At 45.6% G+C, this 20857-nt stretch overlaps 1 protein-coding gene across 6 annotated transcripts in view; it reads right to left on the bottom strand.

The window, feature by feature from the left end:
• AOAH (acyloxyacyl hydrolase) overlaps positions 1 to 20857 on the bottom strand; it is a 180790-nt gene that overhangs the window by 19727 nt on the left and 140206 nt on the right. For all 6 annotated transcript variants that reach the window (XM_047763046.1, XM_047763049.1, XM_047763047.1 and 3 more), the window contains 5 exons: positions 18507 to 18543; positions 17422 to 17496; positions 8558 to 8730; positions 410 to 468; positions 265 to 324 (listed from right to left, as the gene is read on the bottom strand). In XM_047763046.1, coding sequence (XP_047619002.1) covers positions 265 to 324; positions 410 to 468; positions 8558 to 8730; positions 17422 to 17496; positions 18507 to 18543 — 404 coding nt within the window. The remainder of the gene's footprint in view (positions 1 to 264; positions 325 to 409; positions 469 to 8557; positions 8731 to 17421; positions 17497 to 18506; positions 18544 to 20857) is intronic.

Raw genomic sequence — 20857 nt, 5'->3', positions numbered from 1 at the left:
TACATGTATGCATACAAGAGTCAGACACACTCTGAGACAGTGACCAAGAGACATAGTAGGAACGACAGACCACGAGCGAGGCAGGAGGAGGGAGACAGGGCACCCACATTCTCCTGGGTCCTCGAGCATGTGGGAGTTTGATTTTTCTATTCACCAGCTTGGAGGCCATGGCCCTGCCAAAATCCCATCCCCAGTGCAAACTCCACAGCAAGTACAGGGAAAGAAAGATCAAATTTGGTATCAAAGGGCCCGAAACAGTCCTACCTCTGAAGTGAGAGTCCTCAGTGTCTGGTTGGAGGACATCCATCCATGGCAGGGGCTGACCTGAGAGAAGGAAAACACCGTGATTACGGAGGCATGGTGTGGGTTGAGGGGAACGTGGCCTTGGAACAAGTCAGCGTGAGCTCACCTGGAGACAGTTCAGGAAGGAGTAGAAATGCTCGTAGGTCACGTCCTTGTTTAGCTGGCCTGGAAAACAGAGAGGTCTGGCTTGTTACATGAACTCAGATACAGCAGCCAACTAGGGATGCTGGTGGGGGAGCCTGCCTCCCTTGCAGGGGCTGGCGCCTCTCGGGGACCTGCCCTGGTTCTGCATTGGGCATTGCTTTTTTTTTTGGGGGGGGAGGGGGCGCACCCGTGGCATACAGGCTAGGGGTCTAATCAGAGCTGTAGTCATCAGCCTTCGCCAGAATCGTAGCAACTCGGGATCCAAGCCACGTCTGTGACCCACACCACAGCTCACAGCAATGCTGGATACTTAACCCACTGAGCAAGGCCAGGGACCGAACCCGCAACCTCATGGTTCCTAGTTGGATTCGTTAACCACTGAGCCACGATGGGAACTCCATTGGGCATTGCTCTTGAAGAAGCCTGTGTTGTTCTTCTTTCTAAGCCCCCTAAAAATTCAGACCCGGAACTGGGGAGGGTTCTCAAGGAGTTTTCTCCCATTTTGAGCTCTTGGCATGAGCCAGAGCAGGGCATCAGGGGCCTGACCTTATTTAGACCCTGGGTAGTAGGATACCAGGCACTGTATGGACCAGAGCGCTGCTAACAAAAAGAGCTTGCAAAGCATTGGCTTTCTCCTGGTGATGGCATGAAACGCCACGTCCCCATGGGGCTCAGGAAGCATTCAAGGTGGTAGTTGACCAAATCCTCCTTTTGTGTTTATGAAACACTCAAATCAGGCCCTATTACCCCAGGCTGAGAACCTGGCAGGACTCTGGAGTATCTGAAGGTCTGACCACGCACTGCCCTACGGTCTGGTGAGCTGAAGGCTACTGAATGAGGGAGGTTAGCACATGACCGCCCTTCACTGCCCAGAGGTTGGTTAGCTTCTCTGAGCCCTAATTAATAGATTGGCTACTACCTACTACTCTTTGATGCAGTTTAAAGAAGTAAGGGATTTCTGTTGTGGCTCAGCAGTAATGAAAGTGACTGGCATCCATGAGTACTCGGGTTCCATCGCTGGCCTTGCTCTGGGTTAAGGACCCAGCGTTGCTGTGAGCTGTGGTGTAGGTCCCAGAGGCGACTTGGATCCTGCATTGCTGTGGCTGTGCTGTAGGCTGGCAGCTGCAGCTCCCATTCAACCCCTAGCCTGGGAACCTCCATATGCCGCAGGTGCGGCCCTAAAAAGAAAAGAAAAAGAAGCACATAAGAATAACGTCGGTAAGTGCCAAACACGAGTTTTTCTAGAGCCTTTCTGAGCATCAGCTGTAGACCCAGAATCTGTGGGGGTTATTTCTTCTCTCTTCTCACCCCCTCCCCTTCCAGCATATCCATCCTCAGAGACAACTGAACTTTCATGCTGTGGCTGAGACACAAAATCCAGGCTCTCCCAAATCTCAGGGGTGAATGACTGATATCTCATCCATTAACACTTCTCTCACGCTCGAAAAAATAAAGGAAAATAATAGGGCCTATCTCAAGCGAGGAGAAAGATTGAAGGTGATAGAACACAGGCTTATTTTTCACTTATACCTAGGATCAGTTAGACTGAAAGACAGATTCAATTTTCTTGTCATAGAGGAAAAATATATTATCTCTCTGTGTGGGTGAGTGAAGCCCAGGACTGGAAACCACGGGCTTATTATTGCCATTAAAGTCACGGTGACACGCAGGCCTTCTCTGTGCTCCAAAGGTGTCTGCATTTTCACATTTTAGATGAATCCCAAGCCACTGGTTTCCGTCTTTGCTTTTATTTTATGGGGCCCTGAGCCTCTATTTTTCTCCAAAAACTTGTTTTCACCATTGAGGCTTCTTTCCTTTTGTGTGTTTGTTTGTTATTGTTTGGTTTTTTTTTGACACACCCATGCCATGTGGAAGTTCCTGGGCCAGAGATCGAACCCATGCCACAGCAGAGACCCAAGCTGCTGCAGTGATAACACCGGATCCTTAACCTGCTGCACTGCGAAGGAACTCCTGTGTGTGTGCTTTTGTGATTTGCCTCCTGTATGTTTGCCTGCCTTTCCCAGCCCAGCCCAGCTGCAGTGACGGACACCTCCAACCTGGGCTGTCCACCATCAATCCTCCACGTGCCTGTCCCTACTAGGCCAGCCCCTGAGCTGCAGCCTTCCTTCTGCTTTCTTGTTTCCCTGCTGGGGGTGGAGGGCTTGTAATAAACCTTAGGTAGCTTGGCTGGGGCCCTGATACCCTGCTTGGCCCTGACTCTCAGCCTGTGGCCTTTTTCCCCTGCTTGGTGGCTGAAGTCTCTTCAACTTGGGAGAGGTGGCACCTCATGTCTGATCATGAGCAGCACTTCTGTACCCTCTCCCTCCCTACTTGCAAGACTGGACTGCTCTTATATCCAGAGGGACTGGAGTTAATTCTGCTCCTGGATACTGGGGACTCATCTGCTGGGTGTTAAGCTGAGCCACAGCCTTGTTGGATCCTGGCTTACTCCCCTTTTCTACTGCTGAGGTCCCAGAATAACTTAGAATGAGACCACAAAGCATATCCTCCTACTGGACCATCTCCCAACCCCTGTCCCTCCCAGTTCATCTCCTTGCTGTTCTGGCACTTGCTCTAATAGGATCAGGTTGATAGAGGGAAAATTCTTACATGAACAGGCAGGTGGGCAGGATAAGGGCACACTAGCTATAGTTAGAAGATAACTGGGAAGTGTGTAATGAGTTGGCTTCCCTCTTCTCTGGTGTTTCTTCTATTAAAGGTTAGGGTGACTCTGGGACGGGTCATATGGAAGGTTGGCTGGGAATGTCTGTGATGGGCTTACAGTTGAAAGAAAGGGAAGGGGAAAAAACAGTTCTTGGGCTTTTCTCCACTGATTGGAACTGTCAGTCAATCACTTTTTCTTTTTTATATATTACCCTGTATCCCTGTTACTTTAACAGTATTTTTGCATTGTAAGGAGCCCTGGTATAAAAACTGATCCTACCTACATGTTGCATAGGTGGTGTCTGTGACTCCTTGGTCAAAAAGTGAGTCTGGTGAGGAGAGAAGGTCATGAATGCCCAGGATGGGCAGAAGCACTTTCTCAAGGTGGCCCAGGAATGATCAGTGCACGTGTGTTTGTGTTTATTTTATTTTATTTTTGCTTTTTAGGGCTGCATCCATGGCATATGGAGGTTCCCAGGCCAGGGGTCAAATCAGAGCTGCAGCTGCCAGCCTACGCCACAGCCACAGCAACCTGGGATCCGAGCCATGTCTGCGATCTACACCACAGCAATGCCGGATCCCCGACCCACTGATCAAGGCCGGGGATCAAACTCGCATCCTCATGGATACTAGTCGGATTCGTTTCCGCTGTGCCACGAAGGGAATTCCCTGTGTGTGTTTGTGTGTGTGTGTGTGTGTGTGTGTGTGTGTGTGTGTGTGTGTGTACATGAGCACGTGTAATGGTTGGGAGCCTATGGGTTGGCCAGTGGCTGCCATACGCTTCTTCTGAAGATCAAGGGGTATGTTCTCCTCCAGCTTCTATGGTAGCAGCTCATGCCTCAGTCCTGTGTTAAGTTCTTTAGGGCAGAATCTTTGGCATTTACGTAATGCTGGGGCTATGATTAAAATTTTAGCTACCACAAAAGCCTAGTACCAACAAAGATCAGCCACGTCTTTATGAAATACAATCTGAGTGTATTAGTCCTTGGTCAAACCACGTTACTTTAGACAAGGAGGAAGCTAGTAATAAAATGAAACCATAACACAGGTATTTTAAAATACTTTAGGTTTCAAGCTGAAGAGTAATTGGGGCAAAATGATGTTATTGCTGTTGGTTTGCGGTCGAGGCCCTTCGAGGACGGCCGACTCGCAGACTTAACTTGTAGCCGGCAATCCCAGTTTCTTGAGCGTAATCGAACCCTTTGGAAAGCGCCTGGGATGCCTGTGGCTTGTCAGGATCTATGTACTCTTTTCCCCCACGGAGCTGTCTTTTCTCTCTCCTTAGAGGGCAAGGAATTCCCCCAAGTATCATCATTATTCCCCAAGCGCATAGCAGGTATCTCGGACATATTAACAGAAAGACTGCCATCCTCAGGCTGTGCCTGAGAGGACCCGCCCCTGGTCAGATACCACCTTTCTCAAAAAATCTATGAGAGTAGAATCCTACTGTGTGAGACTTATTTTCCAGCAACTTCTCAAAACAACAAAACCTTCTCACCAGGAATTTTAATTACTGGTAGGGATGGCAAGGCTGTCACAGCCACTGGCTAAGAGGAATGATGTTAGGAGGGATTCCTCACCCCTTCCCCCCTGGCAGGAGCTGGCTACACACCCATTCTTGTTCTGGGCCTCTTGTTACCTGCTGGTCTGATGCTGTAGCCTTTAACCTTTCCTTTGCTGAAAGCCTGGGCTGAACTTCCACCTGTCCTACTGAGGCATCACGGACTTGGGGCTTCTCCCCAAGTCCCCTTTTGTTCCCTGGTCTCCTTTTTTTTCTTTTAGGGCCACACCCGTGGCATATGGAAGTTCTCAGCTTGGGGTCAAATGGGAGCTGTAGCTGCCGGCCTACACCACAGCCACAGCAACCTGGGATCTGAGCCACGTCTGCAATCTATACCACAGCTCATGGCAACACCGGATCCCCAACCGAGTGAGGCCAGGGATGGAACCCACGTCCTCATGCATACTGGTTGGGTTCATTACTGCTGAGCTACAATGGGAACTCTGCCCTGGCCTCCTTCTTAATCCTTAAGGGGTGGCTAAAGTCCAGTCTCCAGATTATCATTGTCATACTTCTTGGCTCAAAGGCCTCCTATCTTTGCTTATACAACCCTTAGCACAGTGTCCCAGGACTTAGACTCCAGCGTTTGGCTTTTACTTAAGATGAGATCCACCGTAACCAGGGCAGAGCAACCAAGCCTTGAGCTTGGCCCAGAATTAACCTGCTTCATGGCTGGTTCCTGTCTGCTGGGAATAGAGATCCAAAGATCGGATAGAGAGCAGGAGGGGAATGGAGACAGGGTGAGGGCAGGGCCCCTTGTTCAAATTTCTCATCTTATGTGAGTTAGGAGCTGCCAGAGGAGGAATGAGGATGCTGGGTAAATCCCACCCACCTCCTCAGTCTGTCTAGGAAGGACCCTGATGCCTCATTGAGGAATTTGTAATTTATTTTCCATGGCAACCAGGCAGCAGGGATAATTTAGGCTATGAATAACAACTTAGAAACATTCAACACATTTTAGGTGGTTTCAACTTTCTCCCTAATTGGATCCTCCCCCTCCCCCCCAAACTAAGTTTGTCTATGTAGAAAAAATTGTTCCACCTTTTGCTTTTGTGCTGTGAAGCACTGGTCTAGACGAGCGGCTGGAGGAAGGCCACTGAAGGGTAAGGCAATGCCTAGCGAAGGGCTTCTCAATCTTGGTGCTTTTTGCACTCTGGCTTGTAGGGGCTGTCCTGTGCACAGCAGGATGCTTAGGGACATCCCTGGATGTTAGCCCTGGATGCTGGTAGCACCCTCCCTCCAGGAGTGATATGATGATGGGTGCAGGGGGGCTGTCCACGGATGAGAAGCCATCAAAGTGATTGGCAAGTCCCTCAAACAATCGCTTCCCCCCACCCCCTTCCCTTGCTCTCTTCTACTCTGCATGGAATCATTTTTTTCATACTATGGTTGAGGCAAGTGAACTGCCTGGCATATCTGAGAATATTTAGGGAGACCGTCTAACTGCATTTCAAGGAAAGGGAAGAGGATTTGAAGTCGGAAAACCCAAAGTCAAGTCTCTACGGGTGGGATAGAGTAAATTAGGGGCAGATCTCCCCTGCCTCCTGCCTGCAACATCCCCTCCCCCAGCATTTCTTAGCCCCAGGGAAATTTGGGAACATGAAAACAGATGTTTAGATGAACTAAAATGTTCATCCTCCATTGGCTCAAAGACACATTCTCAGTCCACATGTTGTCCTTCATGTGTCCAAGGCAGCCCAGAACGGAGTCAAGTTCTCCTCTGTGTGATCACGTTATCATTTCTGAAGGGCGTGGTCCAAGCTGTGTGGACGGGAGGAGTGTGCCTGCCTCATGAGCGGCTGGACAGCGTTTTCCTGGAGTAATAACATCTGTGCACACTTCATAACTGAAGGGGAAAGACTTGTCTCTCATTGGTGGGGAGCCTGGAACGTGGGTATCTACCATCACCCCCCCCCTCCTCCTGTGAGGGCCCCCAGTGAAGGGACCAGAGCCCTTTGAGAGCTGGTAAAGGGCTCCTGCTCCTTTCTCCTGTGGCAAGGGGTGGAACTTCCTGCTGGAGGCGGTTGAGAGATCAGCTTAAACAGGATTGTAGGAGGGGGACAAGGTGGGATGGAAAAGACACAGGGACATTCTGTTTGCAAGGGGACGTTCTCTGCTCCCACGCCCTAAGGAGGACCCTGAGGAAGGAGTTTCAGGTTCTCGTTCTCCTGCTCTGAATTGCTCACCTGACTCATAAGAAACTGCTTGGACCTCCAGCACATGAGAGCTTGGGTTGGTCGAAGGAGGCGGCTATAGCAGCACCAGGGGAGGGGCAGCCCCTTTCCACGAAAGACCAGCACAGATGCTGTCTATGTGGGGCTGAGGGCGTGGTACCCAGGCCTCTTCTTGTAGATGCTCATCAGAGAGGCCCGAGGTGGGCACTGCCCATCCCTCTTCTCTGCTTAATTTTTTCTAGGAACACTTACTATTCTCTGACTTTTGGAGTCTTTCTCCCACTGGAATATAACCCTATGTTAGCAGAGATTTTCTTTTCTTTCTTTTCCTTCTTCCTTTTTTTTTTTTTTTTTTGGCTTTTTAGGGCCGCATCTGGGGCATATGGAGGTTTCCAGGCTAGGGGTCAAATCAGAACTACAGCTGATGGTCTACACCACAGCCACAGCAATGCAGGACCTGAGCCACAGACGCGACCTACACCACAGCCCATGGCAACGGCGGATCCTTAACCTACTGAGCGAGGCCAGGGATCAAACCCTAGTCGGATTCGTTTCTGCTGCGTCACGACGGGAACTCCCATAGATTTTCATCTATTACATTCACTGATGGTTACACAGTACCTAGAACAGCACCTGGCATATAATAAATATTTTTTGAAAGGACATTCTTCCTTGAAACGCACAGAGAGAGAGAGCCCTGCTACACACGGATTACATATACAATAAGCTGTGCAACATTTGACAACCTCTCTGAGCCTTAGTTTTTTTCATCTATAAACTAGAACTAATGGAAACATTTATCTCACAGAATTGTCAAGGATCAGCATGGCGTAGGGTGAATTACTACTGCTTTCACAATGTTTGTAAAGCATCTGGAATGCTAGAGATGCTATTAGAAATTCCTGGAACTCTGCAAACTATTGCATTTGGAGTGGATAAGCAATAAGATCCTGCTGTATAGTGCAGGGAACTATATCTAGTCACCTGTGATGGAACATGATGGAGGATGATGTGAAAAAAAGAATGTATACATAACTGGGTCACTGATGAAATTGACAGAAAATTGTAAATCAACTATAATAAAAATAAAAAAAAATGCAGGGACTAGGCAATAACTATGGCAAAGGCTTGAATCTCTAATCGTGGAATTTCAGAGAACAAAAGGAGAGAATGGTTTAGATAGATCATATACACACATATTCTAAAAAAAATAAATTTCTTAGAACTTTAAAGCGTTTTAGAGCCAAGGACTCCAAGACAGTACAGAAGCAGGGAGCAAGCCCTTTGGAAGACAACGTTCTACAGAATTCTAACTGGTCACCAGGGTGCACAGAATCCTGGCCACCAGGGGGCACTCGCCACTGAGGTTTGGAGAAATGCTTGCCTTTGATTCTTATCTGTCCCCTTTCTGTCTCTTGTTTGGGCTTCACTGGCTCATTCTAGATTTCACCTTCAGTGAAGGAGTTTCCTGATTTAAACTCTTACCTTTCAATTTGTCCTAATTCTTTACTAACGACATCTGCCCTTCTGACTTTGGATCTGGTTCGGGCTACCTCTGAAGACAGACCTTTAGATCCTGTACCTGAGTGCTCTTCCCTTCAATCAGCACTGGTGGCATTTTAAGTGTATTGCTATATCGTTTGAACTACATATATTTGAACTATAAATACACTGACATTGTTAAAGAGTAAAGGCATCTTCAAACTGATACCGAGAGGATGATATCTGTTGTGCAAATTATCCCAGAGAAAGGTTCCATCTGGTAAGCCGAATAAGATAACATGGCTGCCGTTTGGTAGGTGGGAATCTAGATACTGCAGAGTCTGCATGACCTTGGAGAAGAGTTTCTCAGGAGTGGTCATTGCTGGGACTGGGTTAGTTTTCCTGTTGGCAAAAGAAACAAAATATCTCAGTAGATTATAAGAATAAATGCATGCAAATACAACCCCCCCCCACACACACACACATACACACACGATGTTGTGGTTATTGGTGTTATTTGCAAAATGTTTTTGGTTTTCTGACTCCCTTGAGGTTGGGTGGGCCACTGACTGGTCTGGCCTGTGGACTGTGAACAGAAATGACATGTCATGCTTGGTTATATGAGAGCTTCTATCTAGGATGCCCTTTCTCTTTGCCATGGGTGTGGGTGATCTTTTTTTTTATACTAGAAAACAGGTGCTTCACCAATATGAGTCCTGGAACAGAGCTCAGGCACAATGTAGTGTTAATAAATATTTATTACTTATGGTACTAGGAATTTAGGGGCTGTTTGTTCCTGCAGCATAACTTCATCTGTCCTCACTGTTATACACAGTTAATGGAATCAAAGGAGTCTGGCATTGCTTATTATTTATTTGACACCACCTTGAGATCTGCAACTTGGTATTTAAAATTTTTCACCTGTATCAGAGTCAGAGAAATAGAATTTCACTGAGAAATGAAATGATTTTATGTGTCCCCACTACATCTTTCCTTTCTACACTGAATATGAACTTTTATGATTTCCTGATAGACTGCTCTTCCAGGCTATACCCTTGCGATACTATCTTGCAAAATTGTCAACAGGCAATTCCAATTTACATCACTGTCTTTTCTCTATATAGTAGTGCTTGTGCTTTATAAAGGATATTAGAAATTTTAAATTATATTTTAATTTTCTTGTTCCATACAAGTTAGTGAAAACAGGAAAAGGCAGTGCTGAAAGTAGTTATAAGAATGCAATCTTGAAGTCAGAGAATTTAAGACAAAGATGTAAGTCACAGATGAATTTAAAGCAGCAAATCTTTAACTTCAATTAGATATCACTGAATTTGGTCTGGCTGACTTACTTTCATTTGGTTTGGAAAAGAACAAAAGTAAGGAATGGCATTGCAGCACTATTCACAATAGCCAGGACATGGAAACAACCCAAATGTCCATCGACAGATGATTGGATTCGGAAGAGGTGGTATATATACACAATGGAATACTACTCAGCCATAAAAAAGAATGACATAATGCCATTTGCAGCAACATGGATGGAGCTAGAGAATCTCATACTGAGTGAAATGAGCCAGAAAGACAAAGACAAATACCATATAATATCACTTATAACTGGAATCTAATATCCAGCACAAATGAACATCTCCTCAGAAAAGAAAATCATGGACTTGGAGAAGAGACTTGTGGCTGCCTGATGGGAGGGGAGGGAGTGGGAGGGATGGGAGCTTGGGTTTATCAGACACAACTTAGAATAGATTTACAAGGAGATCCTGCTGAATAGCATTGAGAACTTTGTCGAGATACTCATGTTGCAACAGAAGAAAGGGTGGGGGAAAAAATGTAATTGTAATGTATACATGTAAGGATAACCTGACCCCCTTGTTGTACAGTGGGAAAATAAAAAAAAAATTATAAAAAAAAAAGTAAGGAATGTACAAAATACTAGAAATACAACCTTGAAAATTCCTTTTACTTTTCCCTTCCTTTCTTCTTTCTTGCCTTCCTCTGCTTCCTTCCTTCCTTCCTCCCTCCCTTTCTCTTTCTCTCTTTCCAGTTGTATTTAAAAGGCAAGGTATAAATAGGGATGTTAGAATATTTTTTGGATTTAATACATAAATCTACTATTGTTCATTTTTTGCACAGTTGACTTTTGTACAAGCCTTCAAGAAAACATCACATTTTGAATTAAGATACTAACCTGCATTAACCTGGGAGTAGAATATAGAATTCTCTGAGATTTTAATCTACTCTTTAGGTTTTAAATTGCCTGTTGTTAATCTAAATGGAATCATGCTGTAGTTGTTTTCTATTTTTAAGTTCTTAAAATTCCAGATTCACCTAATGATCCTGTAGGAGAGTGAAGAACATCCCTCAGCATGTGATCTTATGGAGTTCCCAGTATGGCTCAGCAGGTTAAGAATCCGTCATAGCATCCATGAGGACTTGGGTTCAATCCCTGGCCTTGCTCAGTGGGTTAAGGATCTGGCGTTCCCACAAGCTGTGGCACAGGTCGCCGATGTGGCTCGGATCTGTCATTGCGTGATTATGGCATAAGTCGGAGCTGTAGCTCCCACTGGACTTCTAGCCTGGGAACCTCCATATGCTGCAGATGCGGCTGTGAAAGAAAAAAAAAAAATGTGATCTTATTTGGAAACAGGGTCTCTGCAGATATATTCAGTTAAGATGAGGTCATACTGGATTAGGGTGGGCCTTAAATACAATGAAGAGAGACACCCAGGGAAGAAGGCCAAGTGAAGCTGGAAGTGGAGGTAGGAATTGTGCTGCCACAAGCCAAGGAATCTTCAGGATTCCCCAGGAAGGATGAAGAGACAGGGAAGGATTTTTCCCGAGACACTTCAGAGGGAGCATGGCCCTGCCAACACCTTGATTTTGGACTTATAGCCTCCAGCACTGTGAGAGAATACATTTCTGCTGTTTCAGGTCTCCTAGCTTGTGGTATTTTGTCACCGCAGTCCCAGGAAACTTAATAGAGATTCCAAGCCAGAAAAAGGAGTTCATTTCTCACAAGCTGGACCTGAGGCATGAGAGACACGGGAAAAGGGGAAGAGGCCCCTCAGGTGTATCCACTACTGTCACTTTTAAGGGAGCTGCTCTTAAATGCATATTGGTGTTCCTAGTTTGCGAGGAGTTTTTCAAAATGTGTCAAAATTTGAAGTTGGCCTAACTTTTGACCTTGACATTTCTTTTTTGGGAAGTTGTCCTACCATAACGTTTCCACGCATGTGCAAAAAAGTACATACACATATGCAACATTTCTTGGACTGGAGTAAAACTGGAAAAAGGTAAAAATCCTGGCTACACAAATTATAGCACATCCATGCAGTAAAACTCTATACAGCCATTATAAGGAATGAAATAACTAGATAACTAGATATAGGTGATGCTTGTACAACATTCTGAGTGTACTAAATACTACTGAATTGTTCACTCTAAAATGGTTAATTTTACATCATGTGAATTTCACTTCAACAGAACAATTTTTTAAAGAATAAAGTAATCTGTATGCAATGGTATGGAAAAGACTGCTAAAAAGTATTGTTGATTGAAAAGAACAAATTACGGAACAGTAAGTATAACGTTATTTCAACTTCAGTGAATATTAACCAGCCTGTAAATGAGAATTTGCATAGAAAAAATATGGATGCAAATACAGGAAAGTGTCACTATTGGTTAGCTTGGAGCAGAGTGGTGGGGGTTGTTAGGGAGTGACTTTGGGGAAACTTTCACTTCCTACACCCTGTATTATTTGAACTTTTTTCACAACAGCTGCTATTTTGTAATCAGAGTAACAAAATGAAAGAGGTTCTCACACCATTTTTATTCTTTCTAAAATGAGGAAGAAAGCTCAATTTAACAGGAGCGGCAGAAAACACTGTAATTTAATGTCATTTCCCTTCATCTATTTCACTTAGTCAAATAAAATCAGTTTTCACATTGTTGCTATCCAGAGTGACAGGCTGGCCATGGGTGAGAGAGTCCCATGGGCCACTCTGTGACAAGAAACATGTCCCCACACCAAGGAAAAGGCAGAGGGAGTCTGATGTTTGGGCACTTGCTGTGTTTGGTGTATGTGCTCCTACACTAGGTAATGAGTTCCTTGGACTTTCTGATAGAGAAAGAGATAGGAAGAAAGAGAAAAGGATGTCCCATTTCACAAAACCCTGGCATGTAGAATAGTTCCTTACTTTGGGAACAATTATACAACTTTATGAATAAAAAGCTTCACCACCTGCATAAAAATGCACTCAGAAGGATTTGAGAAAAGGTTGCCTACCTACCAGGGGCAAAAGGTTGCCAAGGCTTGGTTTGATTTGCAGATGCACAGAAGCACCAGAAGAACCCCAGTTTGTGGAGGGGTTTCAGGTTGCCTTGTGGGTTTGTTCAGGCCAGGAGAACCCATCCAGAGTAACCAGGTTTCATCTTCATCGTGGGTTTAGAGTGTGACCACAGGGGAGAAATAAAGCAAGCTTTGTCTATATCCAGACTTCTGTCATTGGTAAAGCGAATGCACGCCTATCAACTTTTGCCTTGGCATTTCAGGTTTGTTTATTTTCTTTCCTGCTGATACAACAGCACTTTGGCACAAAGCCGTTATGCCGAGCTAAGGCTCTTCAACCACCTAAAGGCAGGATGAGTTAAGATGGTGCAAAGTCTCCCAAACTCCCTATTTAATGATTTTTCTGTTGCCGTTAGAGATACAACCCTGATGATAAACAAAGAATTTCAGCTAATTTGCATTTATGAAAGGGTACCTCACAAATTAAGCAAGCATAACCAAAAAGGCTAGCTGCTAAGTGAAATCAGAATGGAGGCCTTGGTGTTTCTGCTGGAACATCCTCCAGCCATCTGTGCTCCATCAGGTACAGCTGGATAACTTGCACATGTGCACTGCCAGATAAATCCTGCAGTGTGCATGGCAAAAGAAACCACTTCTTAGTTCAGGTGAGGGCAAAAGGGTCTGAGTGACAGGTGCGGTGGGTCCCCTCTTCTGGATGCCACAGAAGATCCCTCTGATTCCGGCCCTGAAAAATTCTCAATACCATTTTGATCTGTGTACTCTTTCTCTTCTGGTGATTTTTTTTTTTTTTTTTTTTTACTTTTTTGGCCACCCCCATGGCATATGGAAGTTCCTGGGGCAGGGATCAAATCAAAGCTGCAGCTGCAAACTATGTGGTAGCTACGGCAATGCTGGGTCCTTTAACCCACTGTGCAGGGCTGGAGATTGAACCAGCAATGCCACAGAGACAAGCCAGATCATTAGTCACAGCGGGAACTCCTCCTCTGGTGATTTCTGAGGACTGAGTGCTCGTAGTCTGGAACCAAAGAGTCCCAGTGGTTTGGGAAACACCTCCTAGACCTTCCTTGCTGTCAGAGGCTGAATGTGCTGAGCTGAGGTTGTCTAACCCTCTTTTCCAAGTGCTCTGGAATCAGGTCTGCTTGGCCATCCCAAGTTTGTCTGCCCACCTCAGGCCTTGCATCCCTCTTCAGACACTGGGGAGCTCAGGCCAGTCATTCCGATGGAGAGCTGAGGGGCTGGGGGTGCTGGGCTTACAGAGGAGAAAAACAAAAACCAGGCTGAGAGACGAGACGCTCATGCCAAGAAAGTAATGAAAGAGAAGCTGGTGCCCACCACGCTCTCACATGTCAGGGACACCTGGGTGGCCTTGGAACAGATGAAGAGCCTTGCCTTTGGGGTGGCTCGGCGTCCATCCTCATCCTAATGAATTGTGCCTGATCATGCAAAATAAGCCTTGGGAGCTGGGTGCCAGGCCAGCCACAATCATTTCACTACCCTGGCAGGTGTTCCAGCCAGACTTCAGCTGGCTGATGGCAGGTGCACCCTGTTGCAAGGAAGAAGGCAAAGGGCCTCTGCAGAAAATGCTGCCCAGAAGCAAAGCGGAAGTGCACGGACTTGTTGTGACCAAGGGCTCAGATTCCACTCGCAGCTGGCTTTCCTGCTTATGAAACATCCAGGAGACACAGGTAGCCCTTGCCTTCAGGCCCGCCAGTCGTAAGCACATCACTCACCTCCCGCCCAACCTCCTTGAGGAAGTGTCTTGATATAGACTAGGGATGGGGTGGGGACTCACTGGGCGCACATAACCCGATGCATAGAGATGCTGGGTCCCCTAAAAGACGGTACAGGCTGGAACATGCTGGCTGGTTGAGAAACTCGTTGTCATTCCCTTGGCCACCACACCTCTGGCCAGGTGGCGGGGAGAGAGAATACCTCTGGGCAGCAGGAGTTCTGTCCGTTCCCTTCTCTGCTGGTTTTCTGCCCTGGACTGGATAGAATGGACTCCTACCTGGCAGTCCAGGGTCCTTGGGGGCTGTCAGCTACCAGCCCCTTGGCTGCTTCCTCTTAACCCACTGCTGATCAGCTGTCCTGGGCGACATCTGATCCATCAGCATCGCAGAGAAATACTTGGGAGCTGGCGACACGGAAAACCTAGTGCTCTCTATAGATGAAAAAATGTTTATACTTTCTAGGTCCACTCTAAAAAAATGCAACCATGTCCACCATTTCTGTGGCTAGTGTTAGATGCTTGTCTATTTTTTTTTTATCATGTTACCAGTGATTACAATATTCTTTTCCAGGATGTCATGTTGGGATATTGGGGAAGGGCTGTCACTGTCCTTTATGACCTGAGGCTCTTGAAGTCCTTCCCGTTTCTCATTGCTGCCTTTACTACCCAAGCCTCTGCTGCTGTAACTCACTCAGGCTTGCCCTACTTCCAGGGAGTTTTCTCCTTCTGTATTATGCACACTCTACAGCTTTTGAAGGCAGTGACAGAAGCCCAAGGAAGCTAGGTTCGCTTAGGCCCAGGTGAGTAGAGGTACAATGAGAAAGCTGTTACCCTTAGACTATGTTACCTTTCTTGTTGCATTCATGATGCTAAAAGCTATCTTCCAGTCATGACCTTCATTCATGTAACAAGCATTTACCGATTACATGAGTTTAGAGAATTGAGAAAGAAGCACGCAGCTGTATCACTTCGGTAAGAGCTAGCTAGCATCATCGTTAAAAAAAGAAAAGAGTCAAGCAAATATCCTCAAAGTCTTTCCAGGACGGACTTATTATGCAATTCGTTGCTGGCTTGAGCTTTTTTATGCAATCACTCTGCTCATTTGGGGGAATCTACTCCACCTTGACGTTCTGGCAGATGGGGAGGTACAGTTACCATCTGTCTTTATTTTTCTAACCCCTCCACAGGACGTTGCAGAGTGGGCACCGCGGGGACATCCCGCACTGCCAACTCCATTCTTTCACCCAAATGCTTGCTGTTTCTCTGCCCAGATCCCCAGCGTGGAGAGAGGCTGGCCCAGGTCTCTGGCTGATGTCTGCCTGTCCTTTGGCTCCTTGGAAAAGGAAGAGCAGGACTGGGCTGGAAGGGCCTCTGGGTGTGCAGCTTCTGCTAAAAAAATGCAGTTTCAGGGATTTTGGCTTTTAGAATCAAAGCCTCTTTCTGCAGGTGTTCGTTACCCAGTATAACCAGCTTGTTCTCTGTCCCCTCTGGGGGTACAGGAGCCAGAAGGTGGAGGGGCACTAGCCGATCCGACCATAGGTTTGTTCTGTTTAGTAATGGGGATGGGGGCTGAAGTTCATTGTTTCTCCTTCCATAACCTCCCTGAGGTCAGGGATGGTGGCCTCTTTGATGCTGTATCCCAGAGCAGGACACAGAGCTTGGCACATCATAGGCATCAATGCATACTTTTTAAAGTGACTGCATAAAAGAAAGCAAATAAGCTAAGTGTGGACTGTAGAAAGAACACAGAATTTAGGCAGAGAACCTGGTTTGGTGCTCAGATTTCTGCTCAGTAGCAGTAGAAGTCAGTCCTTTAACTAACCTCACAGAAGCTCATTTGTAAAATGGGACAGTGGCACTTGCTTCTGAGGGCTGCTCTGGCCATGAGATGACATAGGGAGTGTTGTGGCTCTTGGCTCATGGGAGGTTTGGGGGGTGCTCGCTCTCTACTGGAGATCATCACTGAGCCACCTGTGGGACTTGGGTCCCCAGCATGTAGGGTAAAGCAGCCTAGGAGGTCCCAGAGGTGGTTCAGCATCTCTGGATCACAGTGTGGTATCTCTTGCCCTGAAGCCACGTCACTGATGACGTCTACGCCTCCTTCACCATAAGGGTTCTGGGGCTCTCAGAGAGGTAGCCATGAGTACAAATACTCTTTCATAGTATAGAACTGTGCTCATAGCACAGGCTTAGAAAGCTTGGTGAGCGAAGTACAGGAAAGCAGAAGGTGGCCAGTGAGCACAGAGGCTGCCTCTAGAACCTTCAGGGTTGGTGTCCAGCTCTCCCATCAATCAATTCATTGGGAAAGCCACATCACCTGTCTTGGCTTTGCTTTTCTGTTTTCTAAAATAGTGGGTAGGTAGTTACTGGGAAATTGTTTTAGAGCTGATCTTAGAGCTGATCTCACCTTTTTTTTTTTTTTCTTTTTGGCCATGATCATAGGACAGATGGCATCCTCATGTGTGACATATTCTTAAGGATACACAGAGACTTTGAGAAACTTTCCAAAATGTTGTGGGGGATGAAGGCACTCAACATTTTGAAATCACCACTGATGTTAGCAGTTTAGCAAAACTCCTTTCTTACCTTGGCCATGAGCAGAAGTAGAATTGGCTGCGAATTAGGTACAGTTTCTCTGCAAAGCTTTAAGTCTGTGCTCTATCTACCTCACGAGGAAGAAAATCAGAATGTGAGTGAAGAAGCTATTCTTATGGGGTAGCCATGACTTTGCCTGGTTTCATTTAAAAAGTCATGATTCTCAACCCTGGAACTTGGGCTGGAGGCAGCATATTTCTTGTGATACAGCTCAGAGCTGATCATGACACACCCATTTGCTGTGAATCAGAGCAAGGGATTAATGGGTCTGATATTTAAAAAAGGATCTTTCAGCTTTGCAACTTGGTTCTGTTGAGTTCACATGTGTCTAGGACTTACTAAGATAGGGAAATACAATTCAGCAGCTACTGTAATGGCGTGGAGTCGAGTGGAGACAAGGGGGAAATTCAGAGTCAAAGAATTTTCAAAACGTTTCTCAGTAACTCACCCGTTGCAAACATCATTTCCAATCATGGCATATATGACGATGGCTGGATGGTCCAGCAGCTGGTTCCTAGACAAACTGAGAAGCCATAGATGGAATTAGAATGGCAAACCTTTGGAAGCCTAGCTTTGTAACTAACTGACCTGTGAGAGCATCTTTGACCATTCTTTTGGTAAAATTTTGCTATTTTTCTTTCCGTCCAGTATCACCATTCCCATTTCCCCTCTTCTCTATCATCTTTAACCCACTTCTCCATTAGGAAAAGAGCACATATATGCACAGATTTAAAAAGAGCAGACTGAAGTCTCCAGCAGGGGGATGTGCTACCATCTTCATAGCATCTTTCACAGCATTTGTCATCAATAAACACAGGTGAGTTACCTGAGTTACTTATGTCCGGATTTGACAGCTGTGGAACTGCAGTCACCTTTGAAAGAGCAAGGGTTTCCCAAGGTTTCTACTCTGGGCACCTAGAGCCTTGCTTCTGGATTTTGAGTGCAAAATTTTCTCGTTCATAAAGCAGGAATAAGAAACAAACTTTTTTGTCTTTTTCAGATACTCTGGCCAGACCTAAGTTTTGCCCATGTTGTGTGCATTTTTATGATACCTTTTTTTTTTTGGTCTTTTGCCTTTTTTAGGGCTGCTCCCGTGGCATACGGAGGTTCTCAGGCTAGGGGTCTAAACGGAGCTGTAGCTGCCGGCCTACACCACAGCCACAGCAACGTGGGATCCGAGCCGCGTCTGCGACCTACACCACAGCTCACGGCATCGCCGGATCCTTAACCCACTGAGCAAGGCCAGGTATCGAACTCACAACCTCATGGTTCCTAGTCAGATTCGTTAACCACTGCGCCACAACAGGAACTCCAAAATTTTATGATACTTTTTAAAGGACATATGCAAATTAATCACTTCCTAGGCTCACTGGCCCAAGAAGTGATAACTTCCCAGTGTTTAGACAGTGACCAACAAGCTACAGATGCCCAGTACAAGTGGTCACTGGTTAATAACAGAGAGTTTTTCTTCATTTTTGGAAATAGAAACATAATTTAAAAACAATTTATTATATCTTTCTTTTTTCCTCTTACCTTTCTATAAAGCTCTCCAGGTTTTGGGAAGATGCACCTGAATAAATAAAATGAAGAAAATAATTAGAATCAGTCAGTTCAATTCAGCACTATCAGTATAAGAGCTTGATTGATTGACAGCAATCATGGAGGAAGCATCGCTGTACAATCAGAGGTCCTCCAACCATCATGCCGACGGGAATGATTTCATCCTGGAACTCTCCTTAATGGGTTTCCTGTTTACTTGGCATTGATTAACACGATTCCAAGATTTTCGATTCACATGTTTCAAGACATTTCCTAAGCATGAATGGGTTCGCTTTCTAGTAAATAGATACTCTTCTATTGGCAAAGACAGAAACTATCCAAAGCTGAAGGAATGAGTTGAGGGATGAGAGGCCAGTAAAAAGTATTATTTGAAAACTGCCCATCTCCTTAGAAAGCCCCATTCAATTGCCTGCTGGTCTTCCTGCTCACTCCTGACCCCCTCCTGGCTGGCTGGCCAGACGCAAGATTCAGATGCCAGAGCTGATGTATTTCAGCTCCTGCAATGACATGCAGGACCATCCTTCCGCTACCCCTCTTACAGTGTGTAATGCATCTCTCATACGAAAATTGTATTTACTGAACACTCATTTTATTATAGACACTCTCTAAAGCACTTATTAGTTTATTTAGGTCTTAGCACCACTGTGTGAGGTAGGTATAGTAGTATTTTTATTTTATTTCATTTTTAAATTTAATTTTATTTTTCCTCTTTTGGTCGCCCTGCAGCATATGGAGTTCCCAGGCCAGAGATCAGATCTGATTCACAGTCAAGATTTAAGCCACAGCTGCGGCAATGCTGGATCTTCAACCCACTGTGCCGGGCTGGATAGAACCTGCATCCCAGGGCTCCCAAGACTCCACGGATCCTATTGCACCACAGTAGGAACTCCGGTATATCCATTTTATAGATGAGAAGACTGAAGCTCACTTAAAGTGACCTGCCCAAAGCCACATAACTAATCACTTGGAGAGCTGCAATTCAAACTCAGTCCTTCCTGTAATACTGAGCTCTGGCTCCCTGTGGGACATTGCTTCCTTAGACTGGGAGTCTAGAAAGAGTGAACCCAAATGGGTTTAGTGCTTCTTTGTCCCTTGGAAGACAGTCTGTGGTAATTCGTGAGTAATCCCTCAGGTGGGTGGGACAACTCAAGGGACAAAGATTCTCCAAGTAATTCTGGCCTTGGAAGCTTGGGGGGAAGGCTCATGGGTGTTCCTGCAGACCCACTCGGGAAAAGGCAGTGCACAGCCGTGAGGAGAAAGCCAGCCCATGTTCCCTGGAAACTCTGTGTCCACGTAGGGACTGCATCTTTTTCCATGTACAACTAGATGCAAACTGTATGGCAGCACTGATGTTCTCTTGGCTGATTCAGGAATGTTAGTACATTAAATGAATATTGCTTTATTTCCTTTTTATTGTGGTAGAATATACAACACATAAACCTATTTTTAACTCTTTTTAGTGTGCAGTTTAATGGCATTAAGTATGTTCACATTGTTGGGCAACAATCACTCATCCTTCTCCAGAATTTTTCCATCATCCCAACTGAAGCCCTGTACCCATTAAAGAACAATTCCTCATCAATGCCTCCCCCAGCTTCTGATAACACCATTCTACTTCCTGTCAGTACACATTAACTACTCTGGATGGAATCATACCGTATTGTCTTTTTGGGTCGGGCCTATTGCACTTAGCATAATATTTTCAGACTGTATCCATCAGTAGCGTATGTCAGAATTTCCTTCCTTTTTTTTTTGCTTTTTAGGGACCACACTTGCAGCATATGGAAGTTCCCAGGCTAGGGGTCAAATCAGAGCTGTAGCTGCCAGCCTATGCCACAGACACAGCAGCACAGGATCTGAGCCCCATCTGTAATCTATACCACAGCTCTTGGCAATGCCGGATCCTGGATCCACTGAGCAAAACCAGGGATGGAATCCGCATCCTCATGGATCCTAGTTGGGTTCATTAACCTCTGAGCCACCAAGGGAACTCCCAGAATTTCCTTCCTTTTAAAGGCTGCATAATACTCCATTGTATGTACACACCACATTTTGTTTGTCCATTCATCTACTGATGGACATTTGCATGGCTTCTACATTTTGACTATCGTGACCATGCTGCAATGAACACTGGTGTGTAAGTATCTGTTTAGGTCCCTACTTTCAGTTCTTTTAGGTAATTGAAATCGTTTTAGGTAACTGAATTACCATATGGCAATCCTATGTTTAATTTTCTTTTGCGGACACACCATGCTGTCTGTGTTTCCTTTTCATTGGGAGGCATGGTATTGCTATGCACACAGACATACAAATTAAGGGCAGTC

This window comes from Phacochoerus africanus, chromosome 16 (assembly GCF_016906955.1).
Source record: "Phacochoerus africanus isolate WHEZ1 chromosome 16, ROS_Pafr_v1, whole genome shotgun sequence".
Classification (NCBI taxonomy): domain Eukaryota; kingdom Metazoa; phylum Chordata; class Mammalia; order Artiodactyla; family Suidae; genus Phacochoerus; species Phacochoerus africanus.
Note: the sequence above shows the minus strand (reverse complement) of the source record. Positions and strands in the feature narration are given on the sequence as shown.